The sequence below is a fragment of the Carya illinoinensis genome, chromosome 5 (assembly GCF_018687715.1).
Source record: "Carya illinoinensis cultivar Pawnee chromosome 5, C.illinoinensisPawnee_v1, whole genome shotgun sequence".
Taxonomy (NCBI): domain Eukaryota; kingdom Viridiplantae; phylum Streptophyta; class Magnoliopsida; order Fagales; family Juglandaceae; genus Carya; species Carya illinoinensis.
In genome coordinates this window covers 20,346,575-20,363,964 of record NC_056756.1, presented here as the reverse complement: position 1 = coordinate 20,363,964, position 17,390 = coordinate 20,346,575, and the positions used below count along the sequence as shown (strand labels likewise).

Here is a 17,390-nt window from a genome sequence, read left to right as displayed (position 1 = left end):
GAAAATGAGCCTATATATTCGACTACTTTGTGTTGGATTGTAACAGTGGCCTATACTAGTAGTTTTGATTTGATGTTCATTATTTTTAAGAAAAAACGAAACGGTATCATAATCGGGACAACTTGTTCCTCGACGAAAGTCCCCGAGCTTTCCTTCTTCCTTTCTGGCTCACAAAGTTACAAAGCAAAGAGCCAACGACACCGTCTCCACTGCTCCCAGTCTAGACACTGTACATTCATAGGCGAACAATTTTTACTATTAACGTTCCCGAAGTCGCAGATCCTTTTTTATTTCTTGCCCCCAAATTTCTACTATGGCTGACCATCCTCCAACCCTAAACTCCAATCCATCTCTTTCCGAACCCGACACCCTCGATCCCCAATCAAACCAACCCGATCCCATACCACCACCGCCACCACCACCACCACCATCACTACCACCGCAGTCGTCGATGTCGACTCCATTGTCTACCCCTATCCCTGTTAACCCTACTTCAAACGCTTCACCTCTTCCATCTGCGCCGCCGCCGCCGCCGCCGCTTCCACAAGGGCCTCAGGTGTCCTACGCGCCGCCACAGGTCTCCGGGGGAGCCGCGGTACCTCCAGCGCCGCCTTCGTTCCGCCCAGTCCCTCAGTTCTCGCCGATGCCGAATCCTGGCTTGACGAATCTCAATTACCAAAACCCTGGCGGGGTTCAGCCACCTGGTGTGAGCGTGGCTCCTGGTGCTGTTAGTGGCGGCATTGGGGCCTCCCCCGTGTCTGTGCCGCAGCCGATGCTGCCTTATCAGTTGCCGCCGGGCCAGCCTCCGAGACCGTACCCGTCGCCTATGCCAAATGGGTACCCAGCGGTTCCTCATCATGGGACTATACCTCCTCCCGGTGGGTTATTCCTTTGCCTTATGGTCTTTATACGTATATCTTCTTACCTCCTCGACCAAAATGCTTTCATTTTGATTGCCATGTTCTTTATATATATATATATATATATATATCTATATATATGTATGTATGTGTATGTATGTGTGCGTACGCGTTTGAATTCCTCATTGATTATAAGTAATTAAATGTTACTCTTGAAGTTCTTGTTGATGGCCGTTGTTTTATAAGCTATTATCTTTGCTGAATAAAAGACGAATATCCAATATTGCTAATTTTTTACAGAAGTTTTAAGAGGTGTTTTTTTATTTTTTTATTTTATTTCATGCAATATATATTCTTCTCATATGTCTTGGCTATATGGTTTCTTTTTTCAATATGATGCATGCCTAGCTGTTAAAATATGTTAAGGTTAGTGGTATCATATAGTTTCTTAGAGATGAGTGGGAAAGATTTACAGAATAAGAAGGGTTGGTAAAGGGGTATCGATAACAGAATGTTTTCTCCTACAGTGTCTTGATTGAATATGGTGGGAAAGGTTGGAAGGCTTCCTATTGCTTAGAGACCTCCCTCTACAACTCCTTTTTTGGTATGGGCATATTTTTGCTTGGTTTCCTTGTTTGTATTTTGAATAAATTTTTTTTAATCAGTTGTCAAGAAACAAACATTGTTTTAATGGGAAAACAAAGCCTTGGAGTTTCACGTTAAACATTAGAAAGTTATATTGTCCCATTTGTCATGTTGCATTTTTGTTTTAGAAGGCTACTTTCTGGTAGTTATGAGGACACTTTCCCTTCCATGGGTTTATGATTTGCCAGAAGCAGGCCATGTTTGCAACTGAATGCTCGTTGGCTTGTGTTCTAAGGTATTGAAATTCTTTCAATTTCAGCTTCCTCTCTGTTCTTTTATGATGCACCACGTGCTGCCACACTTGTGCTTGATAAATTTGGCAAATTTTCCATATAATTTTGTGCTATCAATTCTCCTTTGTGCATGAGATGCTTGAAGTCTTATGATAATTAAATGTCAAATTTTTGCAATTGGTGGATGGGATATTGTGAGAAGGTTGTTATGTTGCAAACGGATTCATAAGGTAAGCCACTTTACATATTCGTGGTTTATGAGCTGGATGCTACTTTTTAATGTTTCCTTCAGGTAATCTGTTCAGCTGGTGATAGTTGCCATGCCTGTGCTGCCATCTCTTATATGCTTTTGATGTGTGGTAACAAAGTTCAATTATTCGTCACATTCTTTTTCATATATATATATATATGTATGTATATAGACTAGTGACGGGATGAATAGTTGTCATTGTATTTTGTTTTTTAACTTGCTCTGATGTATCTGCATAGATATTTGTTTCCATTTGCAGGACTTCCTCGTTATCCATCTCCATATACACCTATGGTTCGGCCTCCATATCCTCCACGCTTACCAGGAGCGATTGGCATGCTTCCAGCAATGTCACGTCCCCCAATTCCAGGGGTTCCTGGAGTTCGCCCCATTATACCCCCTATTGTTAGGCCAATTATTCCAACTGTTACTCCAGTTGAAAAACAACAAACCACAGTATATGTTGGTAAGATTGCATCATCAGTGGAAAACGATTTCATTCTGTCCCTCCTTCAGGTAGGTTCTTGAGTTGTTGTGGTCTGTGTCCTCTTATATACAAAAGAAACTCTTTATTATTTCATATTTAAGATTACAGTTCTTCAAGGCTTTCGTTTGAAGGATTACTTCTTGATCTCTCTACATTTTCTGAAGCTTTGTGGACCTGTGAAAAGTTGGAAACGTGCTCAAGATCCCACAGATGGGACTCCTAAAGGCTTTGGGTTCTGTGAATTTGAGTCTGCTGAAGGGGTTCTTCGTGCATTGCGTTTACTTAGTAAATTTAATATTGATGGGCAAGAATTGGTGGTATGTGGATTTCCTCCTTTCCTTTTTCTTGGTCAGATACCATTTTGAATGTTGTGTATCTGAGATTGAAGGTTGTATTCTAGAAGTCTATTTGCCTGTGAAGCATTATTGCTAAATGCTAGTTTCCTCCTCGGAGTTTTGAACTTTTTAGTATGTTGGCAAGAGTATAAATTGGGCATGCATGCTGTGGATTGGACCCTGTACCTTCACGTGCAACTTATAAATTTGACTTGCATGCAGGGGATCCAAACCCTGTACCTTCGTGTGCAAACCTGGTTAGGAAAGAAAAAGTAGAAATAGTGAAGTAATTTCCATATCTATGGTTAACATGAGAATAATGGGTACAATAACTTTCTTTCTTGTCCTAGGAGGTTTCAGGGCTTGAAATCTTCTTTGATAAATGTAAAATGTAAGTGCCACTATAAATGGTTGTGGCAGGTGGACAGTTGTTTAAAATTATAAGTGCATTTATAGTGGTTCCATTTGCCATTTAGTTTGCTATTTGTCATTATTTTGGTGGTGCATTCTCTTGTATACATTATGTGTACTTGGGTTATTCCTTTTTTTTTTTTTTTTAATTAAGAAAACTTTTTTTTTCTTATTAAAAACAAATATATGGAATTGCATGGAGGCGGGAGGCCTCAATTGTAGACCTTCTGAACTTATCTAGTGGCTTCCTTCAGGGGAATGTCACCTTCCTTAGAGCTGCACAAGATTGGGAAATTGACACATTTATGGATTTATACAATCTTGTGTATAATAGCAGACTGAATGGGGAGAGGTTGATCCTTTGGTGTCCATCTAAGAAGGGGAAATCTCGTGTTTGTTCATTCTACAAGTCTGTCATTATACAAAATACAAGTCCATTCCCATGGAAGAACATATGGAAGACCAAGCCTCCCCTTCCCTCCCCCCCTCCACCCCACCCCAACACCACAAAAAGCTTCCTTCGTATAGACAACTTCATTAGGGAAGATCCTCACCTTAGATAACCAAAGGAAACGCTTAATCATTGTGATGGATTGGTGTCGCTTGTGCAAAAAAATGTGGAGTCCATTGACCACTTATTATTGCATTGTGATATGGCCATGACCTTATGGAATGATATCTTTGCTAGAGTGGGGGATACTTTGGGTGATGCCGCGAATGGTGGTCGACTTGCTAGCAAGTTGGAGAGGCATCTATGGAAATTTTTGAATGGAAGCTATGTGGAAGATGGTTTCGATTTGTTTATGGTGGGTGCATATGGATGGAGAGGAATGGAAGGAGCGTCGAGGATCGTGAACGGATGATGAATGAGCTTAGCATGTTTTTTCTTAATACTTTACAACATTGGTTGATTGTAATAAATTTTAATGGTATGAACAATCATGACTTCCCTGTACAATCATGCTTCGGTGTTGCTCTTGTATATGTCCTGTGTACTTGGGCTATGCCTACTTTTCTCATTAATAAACCTCTTCTTTACTGATCAAAAAATAAAAATAAAATTATGGTTTTTTTTATTAGTAAAGAAAATGGCTGCAAAGAAATTCGGGCTTAACATCCATTATTGTCTTCTTTTATTTTTTTATTCAAAAAAGAAAAAAAAAATTTGTTTCTAGCTTTCATCTCTCTTTCTTTTTATTTTTTATTTTTTATTTTTTATTTATAACCTAAAAAGGAAATTTGATGGCCTAGCAACCAAATTACTCATTTACCTCTTAAATAAGTAGATCGGTGGGGGCATTTGATTATCCAAGGTACTCCTGGATTTCTCTTTTCTGTTTTTCTAACGCTGATGTATAGCTTCATGTAACGTTTATTTTTTAGATTTATTGGTGAGATTTAAACTTGTATCGCTTGGCCCTTCAAAGACTTCGGAATTTAAGCTTATGGTTGTAGTTTGTACTGCTTGGTACATTGATTTGAACTAAAAGCTTTTATGGTTGTAGTCTGTACTACTTGGTACATTGATTTGAACTAATTCAAACTAGATAACTTGTTTTTACTGCAATACTTTTGTTGGAATCTAATTTTGTGCTAAACATCAGGTGGATTATTAGAAATAATCCATCTTATAGGTTACCTCTGTACTTATCTCATTAAAACTTGAGTTTGTGGCGAAGCATATGGGTTATGGAAATGAAATTGTTACACTGGACCTGGGTTTTCACCTCCCCAAAGCATGAACCTAAGCAGATCCTTTTGTGTATTCCAAAATATGGATGTGGCTTTTTGCTGGTGTTATTGTTCCTTCTGTTGTTCTTTATTCCCTGTTTTCACATACTCTTTCTGTAATGAGTTTGTTGGGTTTTTTAGTGTTTGATGTTTGTATCTCTTGATATTTGATTGACAGTTAAATGTTAATCAAGCAACAAAAGAATATCTGGAACGGTATGTTGATAAAAAAACTGAAAACTCGAAGAAACTTAAAGATGCGGAAGCTGCAGAGACTGAGAAAGAGGATGATTCTGCAGCAAATGTTGAGAGTAATGAACATCTAAAGTCCTCTGTGGAGGACTCGAATAAAGAGGAAAATGTTTTGGGGAGCAAGGAAAATAATGATTTCGCTAATTTTGGAATTGTTACCAATGAGGACAAGGAAGTTGACCGAGAGGCTTTGGAGAAGCTCACCAGCATGGTAGAAGAGAGACTTAAGACCAGGCCCCTGCCTCCGCCCCCACCACAAGCAACTGGTGATGGCTCTGGGAATTCAAACTCTGATGTGCCTGCTAAATCGAGGGACGGGGACTCTGAAATGAGAAACAGTGAGTCTTCATGGTGGAAATAGAAATGGGCTTTTTTGGTAGTGTAGTGTTCTTCTTGGCATTTTCATTTTCAATATTCTATGCTTATTTATATTTTTTCAGATGCAGCTGAAGATAAAAATGATGATGAGACAACTAGTGAAACCAAACCTGCAAGTGAGCATGACAGGCCTGAAACAAGTTCACCTGATAGGAGTAGGAGGTATGATAGGAGAAGCAGAGACAGAGACCGGGAGCGGGATATGAAAAGGGAGAAGGAGCGGGAGATTGAAAGATATGAAAGAGAAACAGAACGAGAGCGGGTTAGGAAAGAAAGGGAGCAAAGAAGAAAGATTGAGGATGCTGAGCGTCAGTATGAAGAGTGTCTCAAAGAATGGGAGTATAGAGAAAGAGAGAAAGAGAAACTGCGGCAGTATGAGAAGGAGAGGGAAAAAGAGAGGGAACGCAAACGGAAGAAGGAGATAAAATATGATGAAGATGATGAAGATGATGATTCGAGAAGAAGGTGGCGTCGGAGTATGTTAGAAGACAAGAGAAAGAAGAGGCTGCGAGAAAAGGAAGACGACTTGGCTGACAGGCATAAAGAAGAAGAAGAAATTGTTGAGGCAAAGAGGAGAGATGAGGAGGAACAGAAACAGAAGCAACAAATAGATGCATTGAGGGTCTCATCCAATAATTTATTGAATGGAAGTGCAAAAACTGTTTTGTCTGAAGCATCCAGTGCCGAAATAAAAGATAATCTTGTTGAACATGGCTATGAAGGTGATTCTGCCTGTGAGAGCCATATAGGTAACTTTAGTTCATATCTTCTTTATGGAGTTTTTGTTTTTATTTCCCCTCAATCACTTCTTTTAACTGGTTCATGGCTTGAAATGATAGGTGAAAGGATTGTACAAAATGGTATTGGTGAAGAATCAACCATATCGTCAATTGCTGCATCAGAAACACGGCACACTGGCAATGCCCCAGCGAAAAAGTTAGGCTTCGGTTTAGTTGGATCTGGGAAACGAACTGCTGTCCCTTCTGTTTTCCATGAGGAGGAGGATGATGATGCACATAAGGACAAAAAGATGAGGCCCCTTGTCCCGATTGATTACTCGACTGAAGAACTGCAGGCTGTCCAACCTACTGTATCTGGGGCACCATCACCAAATTTGGCTGCAGCAGCAGAATTTGCAAAGCGCATATCCAATTTCAATCCCAAAGAAGATAAGCCGGATGCAGAAAGGGAAAGAAGTAGACGTTCTAATGACAAGTCAAGCCAGCGGGATAGGGACCGGGGTGATGACAATGTGAATCGCACCAAAGATGAGAACAGAGAGAAGAACCTTGACCGGGATAGGGATCGGGACCAGGGGCCGGATAAATCAAAGACACCAGATAACAAGAAGCTTTTGAGTTTAAAGCAATTGATAGACATGATACCAAAGACCAAGGAGGAGTTGTTCTCATATGAGATCAATTGGGCTGTGTATGACAAGGTATGCAACCTTACTCAGGTCTCAGTATATTAACTATTTAAATTGTGGAACATTTGGTGCTCAATATCACATGCAGGATTAGTGGATTCTTGCTATTTTTTTTTTTTTTTTGGGGTTGTTGGGGGGGGGGGGGGGGGGGGGGGTTGTCTTGTACTCTTCACGAGAAGTATCTGAAATTCCAGCCTCATGGCTTGGGAACCTGGGGATTGGACACAGTTATCTTGCTCTACTAGGACCTGCTAAACCATATCATGCATGCAAGACCTTTTGCTTGCCTGTATGAAAATGAGGCATTCTAACCCACCCGTGGGTAGCCCAAGTGTTAAGGGTGAATTTATGTGCATGAGCCCCATGTCACAGGTTCGATTCCCTTTGGGATCAAACTGCGATTTAAGTGGGAGGCCATGGCGGTAGGTTGTGCTAGTCTCCCTGGGGGTTTAGGTTCCACGGGTGAGTCCTAAGGCTCTGGTCTTGGTAGTCTAGATGGTATGGTTTGATGGTGTTATATTTATTTTTATTTTTTGGATTGGCACGTGTGTCCGGAACAAAGTTTTGATTTGAACCTTAGATTTGAAGGGAGCATTCTACCAAAACCAATGCTCTTACCACTTAAGCCAACCCCTAGGGGGCTTGTGTTATATTAATTAATATTTTAATATAGAATTATGAATACAGAAGTAGTTCCTAATCATCTGGTTAAGGTTGATCCAAACCAATTCATTGTGTATATGAGCCAACATGCCAACTATTGAACAACTTACTAGAAACACACGACAACCAGTCAGAGATGTCATGAAAGAGTAATGTTATTCATCATTATTTGATTCATTATCCTACCATCAATCCTGATGTGGCATCAAATGATCAGAAAACTATCTTTTATGTTTCATTTGTCTACCAATCATTTGATACCACATCAAGAGATGTTAAGAGGATGATGGTTAAAAGGATAATGAATAACATTTTTCATCATGAAATCCCTCACAGTCACACTTTCGGGGTGGCCCTCAACAATGGGGAACATATAGTAGGCTTTGTGTGATTCGTTCATAGCATTATGATCTGGTTTTGGGTGTATAATATTTTTTCTATAGGCTATAACTATCTCCAAAATGTTTTGAAATGTTATGTTGCTCTGTAAATGCAACAGCATGAGCTGCATGAAAGAATGAGACCTTGGATTTCAAAGAAGATAACAGAGTTTTTAGGAGAGGAAGAAACAACCCTGGTAGATTACATTGTATCCAGTACTCAAGAACATATGAAGGCATCTCAAATGCTGGAGCTATTACAATCCATTTTAGACGATGAAGCTGAAATGTTTGTTCTCAAAATGTGGAGGATGCTCATCTATGAAATTAAGCGGGTGGAGATGGGCGTCGCTTCAAAGTGAAATAATTTATTAAGATTTTGTTATTTGATTGCTTCTTTGTTGCTGCAGGACCAATATGTTTCATCTAATCTTTTGTCTTGCCTTGTTATCCACAAATATGAGATTCTGGATTTTGTATTGCTTATAAATTTTAGCAGTAACCGAACCCTCTTTTTGTACTGAATGCTTCCCATGCTCGTAGCAGAGAGCAATGGAAAACAGACATCCACTAGTTGTTATCTCGAGAAAAAAAAAGCTTATTTGATTTCTTTTGACGTACTACAGTAGTAGAAGAAGATGCTCTCTCTTTTATTTTATTTTATTAACTGAGGAGGATGTTAGTTAGAGATAAATCCTTGTATCACATGTTAAAAAAAAAAAAAAAAATGATGATGAAGAAAAGAAGATGTCCTGAGAGGGATATTTATCTGGTTATATTTTGGCGATTGTGGTTTGTTATCTCAACAAAGTAGATGATGGGAGTCCTGAACTGCCATATGATATTCGAGCTATTAAGTTCAACATTTGTACTTCAATGCAAATATAAAGGGATGATGGTTCTGTCGAGGGGGAGAGGGGGAGTGAGTGTGTGATTTTGGCATGAGAATATCAATATATAGTAATCTTGATGTCTTTTTCATTGGGGAGTCGTGTCTAAGTTAATGGTTCAGGACTTGTGATGTACCCCCCTTGAGTTAGAGTTATATTAATTTGCGAGTTTCTTTTTATAAAATTTTTGTCTAAAGCATTTATATATATATTTATTTATTTATTTATATGTTCTAGATGATGTAGGGCTAGCACTTGTCTAAATTAGAAAAAATTGATCATCTCTCTCTCTCTCTCTCTCTCTCTCTCTCTCTCTCTCTCTCTATTTTTAAATGGTATATCCATAGAATTTCTTTACACAGGTGCAAAGTGAACTTGATCATTTCATCGGGGAGCAACTGCGATCATTCAGGTCCTAAGAAAACAGTTTTCTCGAGTATTTTAAGAATATAAGGAAAGTTCTCGCCGTTTCTAGAAAAACAATCTGGTGTGGATATCATATTCTCTAGACTGTCGACGACATGTAAAAGAAGTTTATAAACATAAATTAATTTACAAATTAAATGAGTGACTTTACTCAACTAGTACACCAAAGAACGAGAAAGTTTAGAGAGGTTGGACGACTGATTTCACGGATAGGCAAGCAAATATTAAATATTTGGCGATGAAGAAAGTCATTAGGAGGGTATGAATTGATGTCTCTTTGTGAGGGGTATAGACTATTCTCAACAAATGGAAAGCCGAAAGGGTATGTATTTCCGCCATGTGAATGAGGTGAAAACTAACAGTAGAACTTGCGATAATATAGTTTACAACACGCGCAGCAGAAAAGAAGAAAAATGCCATTAACAACATGGTTTACAAGGCTTTACAGAATGCAAAAACCACAAAGGCAACACCCCATTCCAACTCCCATTGCCGGGAGCTGGCAATAATAGTAGTTCTAAGTCTCGCTGCTGTTAATACCATGCAAATTGCTTTAGAATCAAATGACCCAAAACCAAGATACAATCGAACCAATAGCCAGACCAACAACTAAAAACAATACAATCACAATCCCAGCAGTCTCTGAATGTTGTAATTGGACAACTTTGGGAGCCAATATCATCAACACGCTTGTCAAGTAGCCATTAGTTAGCCCCAAAAGACAAGTCAGAATCGTCACCGGAATCTCCGTACGGAAGAATTTGGGACCATGCAAGCATCCCAAGAAGAGAGGAAAGAACAGCAACCTTATAACACAGCCCCAAATTGCGACTTTTGCATTTTCAAGGAGATATACTGCAGTCAGAGACTTTCCAACCAGATCAAACACATTGTAGCCAGTGATGAGGAGAATCGAGTACCAATCCTTGAGAATTTGCGAGTGCACATCCTCTGTGATATATCCCGGAAATATTGACAAAGTCACAATATAAATGAGGACAATGCCAAATCCATACCACTTGACCATTCCTACAATGTGCCATAAAGTTGCTCTCCATACAGGCCCAGTCAGGGGACCCTTCTCTTCTTTCTCCTCATTTACAGCCTGAACTTTTAACTCATTGTAGTACTTAATAACTGGAAGTCTGTGAGCTACATTATGAAAACCAATGCATATTACCATAACCACGATACTAACAGCAAAATAGAGGTTAGCACTGCTTCTCAGGCCATCTGAATCTTGTGAGTATACAGCTTTGGTTATGATCCGCAGAAAAGAAACAAGGACCCCTGGCAATCAACAATTTGCAAAAGCTGTGTAACTAAACTCTCTCATATGAAATTGCGGCCAACTTGTAGATTAGACAATGAACATCTTAAGTTTAACCGTTATAAATAGCACAGACTACTCTGGTTGAAACCCTCCTGTACTGACCTTCTATTACATTAAGATCGAAATTGGAGATATTCGAAATGATTTTTTTGCACTCGGATCAATTTTCTGGAAATGACCACACAGTGAATAATGATATTTGATAGACTGTTCTAATCCGAGGATACACTAAATTAGGGTAATAAAAAGGGTATTTTTTTTATTTTTTATATATCAACAAATACATCTACTTGACAAGCGTAAAATGTCATAAAAAGGGTTCTAAGAAAAATATATTTTGCTTTCCTTTTGATAGTTAGAATTTGATACAGAAGAAATTGAAATTAGTAGTAATAAAGAGTGTTTAATCACCTGAAGCGGCTGTGCCGGCAACAACAGCCTGCATGTAGCGCTCGGGCAACTCGCCGGCGGCGCCAATGACCCCACCCTGGACCAACGCATCGGCCAGACCACAGAGCGCTACCGCCCCGACAGTGACGTATAAGCCGTCGTACAACCCGACCTGGCCCTTGATGTAGGCAACGTCCATTACGGGGACGACGAGCAGGCCGAGGACGAAGAGGCCGAGGCCGACGTTGATTCGGACAAAGGCGTCGGACTTGTGGGCGTAGAGGATGATGATAAGGAGGCTGAAGAGGCCGACGAGCATGTAAGCGACGGCGAAGATGCGGTCGACGCTGGCGTCCGGGTACAGATAGGAGAAGTAATCGACGGCGGTGATGAAGGCGTTCCATGGGAGAAGGTAGCCGCAGCCAAGGGTGAAGTATATTATATAGCCCAAGTGGAATGCGTCTTTGGTGGCCGTGGTGGTTGTGGCTATGGTGGTGGCGGTGGCCGGGGAATCGGAGGATAGGAGGAGGACCGATTCGGAATCGCCATCGGTGATTTTGCCGGTGATACCCATCGGAGATCCAAAATAACGTCGATCTTTTGAATCTCGCGAATCACGTGGGATCAGGGGTCGGTTCGATCTGTCCACTGGATCTTACGGCTGCGACTGGATATCTGTTGCTTTGGTTGATACTGGCACGCCTAATAAACGACGTCGTCGCTGCTTGCGACCAATGTATGCTCGATATATGCGCTTAATGTTATAAATCTTCAATAAAAAAGAGAGAAAGAGAACTCAGAGGTTGAGAGAGAATTAAATAGAAGATTTTTCTATCTGTTATCAAACTTATATCTTTCTTAAAGAATTCAACGATATATATAGGCGTACAAAGGGGGACTATGCTAGCTCACTATGCTAGCACTATGCATTTAATGACTAGATAAATGTGGTCATACAATTCAACATAGTTTACAACACTTCCCCTTTGGATGACCATATTTAAAGAATATGCCTCGTTAAAACCTTGCCAAGGAAAAACCCTGTGGGAAAAAACCAATGGCGAAGGAAAAAGAGTACAGTATTCATGTGTATCGCCGAGTGCTTTAGGATTGCCTCATTAAAACCTTGCAAAGGAAAACCCAGTGGGATAAAACCTTAGCGAAGGAAAAAGAGTACAATCAGCACAAGTCTTCAAGACATTACTTCCCCTGAAAAGTGCATGATAACAGGTCTTCAAACCTCCGTATTCCAATGTTCTGCATAATCTTCTTAAACGTTGCAGTTGGTAGTGCTTTAGCGAATAAATCTTCCAGATTTTTACTTGACCGTACCTTCTTGATATCAATTTCAACTTTCTTCTCATGAATTGCAATGATCTTCTTATGTGTATCTGAAAGATAACTCACATCTGTATATCCAACTAACTGTGGACTTGATCCATGTTGATAAAATAATGTGGATCTTTCTGCTCATCACTACTCTTCTAGAGTTGTACTCTTCTGGAGTTCTTGTAAATAACACAGTTAGTGGAGAATTCATCAACATTAAACCGCTAACCTCATTTTTAATAAAAACGGTGGCCAGCCTTTTAAGATCAGACAAGCACCACAGATTTTCAACTCCTCTGTAGGTGTCAGGCGTGCTGTCAGGGGCTACAGCTGTCAGACGTGCTGTCAGGCGCCTCAACTGTCAGGCGCCGCAGAGCTATGAAGCTATATTTCGTCTCTTTTCTCTTGCTTCACGAGAGATGTTGTATCATAATTTTCTCTATAAAAGAGATATTCAGCTCATCTTCATTCGCATCTCATCTTCTTCACTTTTCTGTAATCATACTTCATTTTTACTCTGCAATCTCTTTCTGCATTTTTACTCTGCAATCTCTTTCTGCATTTTTACTCTGCAATCTCTTTCTACATTTTTACTCTGTAATGGCTCAGCGATCTTCTCATGGCCAATATATGAGGTACTCTGCACCTCGTTCATCAGCTGTTTCTGCTTCTACCACAGGTGCTATCATGCAATGTAATGATCTGACTCATAGGTCAGATAATGAAGCTATCTATGAGCTTGTGAGTCTCGGTACCCGATACTCATCATCCATTGTCGCATTTTCTCAGCGATTGCAATCCAGAACTTGTGGAGTTGACAATCTCCACGAGAATATTGCTATACTTCAGCGACTTCTTCTGGAGTCCAACATGAAGATAGAATCAATAAAGCAAGAGAATAAGAATTTAAAATCCTTGCTTAAATCTTCTTTTCGATTCCCCACCGCTTTAGATAGGGATGCGATGCAGATTCTTGAAGAACAAGAGCATTTGAAGAATGAGGCAAAGTGCCTTAAATTTCTGTAATTCTTGCTTCAAGATAATAAAATAATATTTCACAAATATTCATATTTGTGTTTCTATCTTTTGGTAGATGTTCTGTGTGCTCCATTTCATTTCTTCTTTAATAATGCACACTTCATATCAAACCCATAATATGAATCTGAAATATTAATTGTATTAAAAGATGGTATTTCATGACTAATAACATCATCCATCTTCCCCTTGAAGCCGCAAGGGTTTCAGATTTATATTTCAAATATGTGCAGTTTTTATGAGCTCTTCTGGAGTTTCAATGACATTTAAATCATATATATAAACTGCAATAATAGCTTGTTTTCATTTGCGTTTGGATTGCTTTAGATCATATAAGGATCTTTGAAACTTGATAGAATACATATTTCCAGATGTATTCATATTAGAAGTTTCAGACATTTTCTATCCTTCAGGGATTTTCATATATATATCATGATCTAATGATCCATATAAATATGCAGTTAATCATGCATATCCAAACTCTCGGTAACTTTCAAGCTAATAAAAATCTCAATATGATTTCAACCATTTTAAAATCATATCAATATTGTTTCTTCGAGAAACTAACTTGTGATTTCTATATCACATTTTCATATTAAAAGTTTTAGACTTTTTATATCATGTATATAAATATCCACTGATATTTAATAAAAATCACCTCTTTAGGTGTTTGGACTTCAAGTCCATATTTATCACATTTTACTTAGTGATATCAATTATGCAGGAATTGAGAAACTGACTCGTGATTTATATATCACATTTTTATTTCATTTCCATAAATACCCACTGACATTCAACAAGCATCACCTCTTTAGGTGTTTGGACTATAAGTCCCGATGCATCATATTTTACTAGTGAATCAATTCTGCAGGAATTGTTTCTTTCAAATTTGGCCAATATTTTACGTCGTATTCTTCGACGGTTCTTGATTCACTTTTTCCATTACTTCTGGTAATGTCAGTTGCCATCTCATATGGAAATACGTTGTCGATAATGATTTTATTTCTATCCATAATTTCTCTATTATTCATGAAATGTATCGAGATCTCGTTATTTTCAGGTACCTGTCCTTCTTCAAGGGAAGACATTTTCATGAAAAACCTCTTCAAGAGGCACTCTTCAAGAGTTTATATAGGAGAATTTTATACAGAGAATTTGGATAGACTTTATTGCTTGTTTTGTGGGTATGGCCTCTTCAGGAGTACCAAATTATTTGTGCCTTTCTCTTTTGAGATGCTCTATCTTTTGTATCAATAAGTCTCACATGCTTTTAGACATGTCTTTAGACTGCTGAATTTCTTAATTGTCCTACAGGGACTTCAATCCTCGCTGGGATTTTAGCAGCTAGAATATGAGACATTTTTATCTTATTACATCCAAAATTTAATTATCATCTGAACTTCTGGTTTACATCAAGATAACATCAAATTATTTCATCTTATTTGCTTCTGGAAAATTTTTCTTTCCACTTCTGGTGGTAAGACTTTATAGTAAAAGAATCTTCTAGTTCTTTTATGGACGTCCATATGAAAATCATTCGACTTATCATAATTGATTTTGGATGATCAAGATAATCATAAATGATACAAATATTTTGAATCATATCACTTTTTGATGCATCATAATATTTGATTTAATAATTTGTATAATATTATCTCAAAGAGAAAGCTTACAGCTTTTCCAATATGAGCTTCTGGCTCGAAAAGATATTCATTATCACGTCTAATCTCTTAGTTTCTTTAAATGAAACACATCATTCTTTTCACTAAAGGGAATAGAATGATATAAATTCATTATCATTCACTTCAGGGAATGATGTAGATCTAGTAAGACGTGATTAATGATTTTTATCAAAAGTTCATTATTTTTTTTTCCAGTCACTGAAAGATCTGATACAAATTTATAATATATTGTGAACGTTTGCATTTCATATTGCTACTTCAGGAGCATACTCGATATTGCTACTTCAGGAGCACATTCGAGACGTTCATTCAAATATATATTCTTTCCACAATTTTAATTATGCAACTTCAGGTACATAAATCATAATGAGCTTTTGGTACAAGTATCACTCATATGAGATACTCAATAAAATTATTGATATAGGGCGATCCTTCAGGAATGCTCCATTTCCATTTTCAAATAAATCATATCATCAATAAATAAAACTTGTATCTAAACAATATGAATAAAATTAATCACATTAAAATGTGAATTATAAAAATTTTAATTCATCATAGATATAACTTGAGATGTAATCATTAATACTCATCTCAAGAATTATAAATAAGATATTGAAGAACTTACTTGAAATAGAAAATTACTATCTTCAGTGTCATCAGGACCTTCGTGTATTGTAAAAATTAGTGTGTTCGAAAGAAAATCACAATATATGACTCCTGTCAGAAAACAAAACAAGTGAGTTCCATGTGATAGTGTATAAAGTAAAACTCTTTCTTTACTTTTTTTTTTTTTTTTCAAACTTCCACGTTTCTTTTAGTGACTTTGTCGCATAAAGCCAAAATGATAAAGGTGCACTCTTATAAATTGTATGTGAGATCTATTGTCAGTGAAGTCGGCCACGTTCATGGACTGCAGCACCCTTATTCAAATGCTGCCGACAAGCCCCACGCCTTTAACTTTGTCGATTGAGCAAAAGAAATTAATAGCTGACATGATGTCATCACCAAACTCCTCATTGATAATCTCCTTGATGCTCTTACCGAAATGCATGACCGCTTTATTCAATCATGCATACTTTTAGTCAAACTTTGGCTTCAGATTGGCCAATTATGCATTTACACATGTAATTAATCCGCATAGTACATCTGCTACTCTATCACATCATGCTAAGCCATCTGCATCTACACATTAAAAAGTTAAAAAGGATATTAAAATCTTGTCCCACAAGAAGATTATATTATTGATAATATGGTGTGAACTCGTAAAAATAGAGATAGCCTTGTTTCCAAAACCATGGTCAGCATTTGATCTTAATCTTCATTATTTGGTGGTGTGGGTCCTGTAAGTGAGAGAGATGTTGCATGAGAAGACAAAAAAAATGATGGAGCTGTAAACTAAGAGAAAGAAATGGGAGTAGGAATATTTTCAAGCCGGAGTGAGTTGAGCAGCCTCAAAATCCGTGGGTCCCATGAAGTGCCTGATGTAGGCTTCCATCTCCATCAGAGAGAAGCTCAAGCTCTGAACGGAGGGTAGGAGATACTTCTGCAATTCCCTTCGGAAGGTTCCGACATGTTTGCTGAAATTTGGTAGCATAATAATTAATATCTTCTTTTTACGCGTCCTGTTATTCGCATCATTATCTACTTCTTCATCGGGCTCGGGCTCGGGCTCGGGCTCATCTTCATCAAAGTCGCTATCAAAGCTAGTATTCCTAGCATGGCCGGCACTTTTCTTTTCATTTTTCTGCTATTTCTTGCAAAAACTTTGGGCGGTTACATTACAGGCAGATTGAGGAGTTGAGAGCACACTTCAGTGCTGCTCTAACATCTGTAGGCTCAAACGCATCTCAAGGTGTGAAAGGCCCTGCTCGACTATGAGCTCATATTAAGAATCCGAGCTCGGCGAGATCAAGCCCTACAACTTCCTCCCTCTGAAATAAGCTTCCTCCACCTTCAAACCTTCAACCTCAATCCCAGTGGATCTGGGTTTGAAAAAGTCGGCATAGAGTGGCTCTCGGTGAGCTTTCTGCATCTCCTTCCTCTATTTTCCCTTGCTGTGATAAGGTGGCAAGCTTCCATGCCAAAACCAGGACTAGCTTAGGCCGACAGCTTTAGCTTATAACCGCTGCAGTACAGAACGACACAGATAGAACATCTCCCACCTCCTCTTTGGTCTCGTCGGCACGGTGCACACTTGGCCCATCCGCAGTCGGTACGGAGAGCTATTGGGGACCTTTGTCAGAGGTGGTTG

The 17,390-nt window shown here is 38.7% G+C and overlaps 2 protein-coding genes across 4 annotated transcripts; one reads left to right on the top strand and one right to left on the bottom strand.

The window, feature by feature from the left end:
• The first annotated feature begins 53 nt into the window (after window positions 1–53).
• Window positions 54–8,674, top strand: LOC122311353 (RNA-binding protein 25). Of its 3 annotated transcripts, none has more exons than XM_043125899.1 (7): window positions 54–878; window positions 2,248–2,504; window positions 2,640–2,792; window positions 5,131–5,542; window positions 5,651–6,331; window positions 6,422–7,023; window positions 8,174–8,674. In XM_043125899.1, exons 1-7 carry the CDS (start codon window positions 314–316, stop codon window positions 8,414–8,416), a joined length of 2,913 nt encoding a protein of 970 aa, XP_042981833.1. In that variant the 5' UTR covers window positions 54–313; the 3' UTR covers window positions 8,417–8,674. The 3 variants fall into 3 exon arrangements, with proteins under 3 accessions (XP_042981833.1, XP_042981832.1, XP_042981835.1); XM_043125898.1 differs by having other exon boundaries at window positions 55–878; window positions 5,645–6,331; XM_043125901.1 differs by lacking the exon at window positions 54–878 and adding an exon at window positions 1,722–1,740 and having other exon boundaries at window positions 5,645–6,331.
• A 1,096-nt stretch (window positions 8,675–9,770) lies between these two features.
• On the bottom strand, window positions 9,771–11,821 carry LOC122311354 (equilibrative nucleotide transporter 1-like). The gene is made up of 2 exons (XM_043125902.1): window positions 11,115–11,821; window positions 9,771–10,660 (listed from the first exon to the last, which is right to left on the bottom strand). The coding sequence occupies exons 1-2, from the start codon at window positions 11,665–11,667 to the stop codon at window positions 9,930–9,932; spliced, it is 1,284 nt and encodes a 427-aa protein (XP_042981836.1). The 5' UTR covers window positions 11,668–11,821; the 3' UTR covers window positions 9,771–9,929.
• Window positions 11,822–17,390: the final 5,569 nt, after the last annotated feature.

Excerpts from the sequence above, each read along its gene's own strand:
- LOC122311354 (XM_043125902.1), bottom strand. The coding sequence starts at position 11,667 with ATGGGTATCACCGGCAAAATCACCGATGGCGATTCCGAATCGGTCCTC. Across the intron at positions 10,661-11,114 it reads TGCCGGCACAGCCGCTTCAG|GGGTCCTTGTTTCTTTTCTG; the intron begins GTGATTAAACAC and ends GTTGATTGCCAG.
- LOC122311353 (XM_043125898.1), top strand. The coding sequence starts at position 314 with ATGGCTGACCATCCTCCAACCCTAAACTCCAATCCATCTCTTTCCGAA. Across the intron at positions 879-2,247 it reads TGGGACTATACCTCCTCCCG|GACTTCCTCGTTATCCATCT; the intron begins GTGGGTTATTCC and ends TTCCATTTGCAG. Across the intron at positions 5,543-5,644 it reads GGACTCTGAAATGAGAAACA|ATGCAGCTGAAGATAAAAAT; the intron begins GTGAGTCTTCAT and ends ATATTTTTTCAG.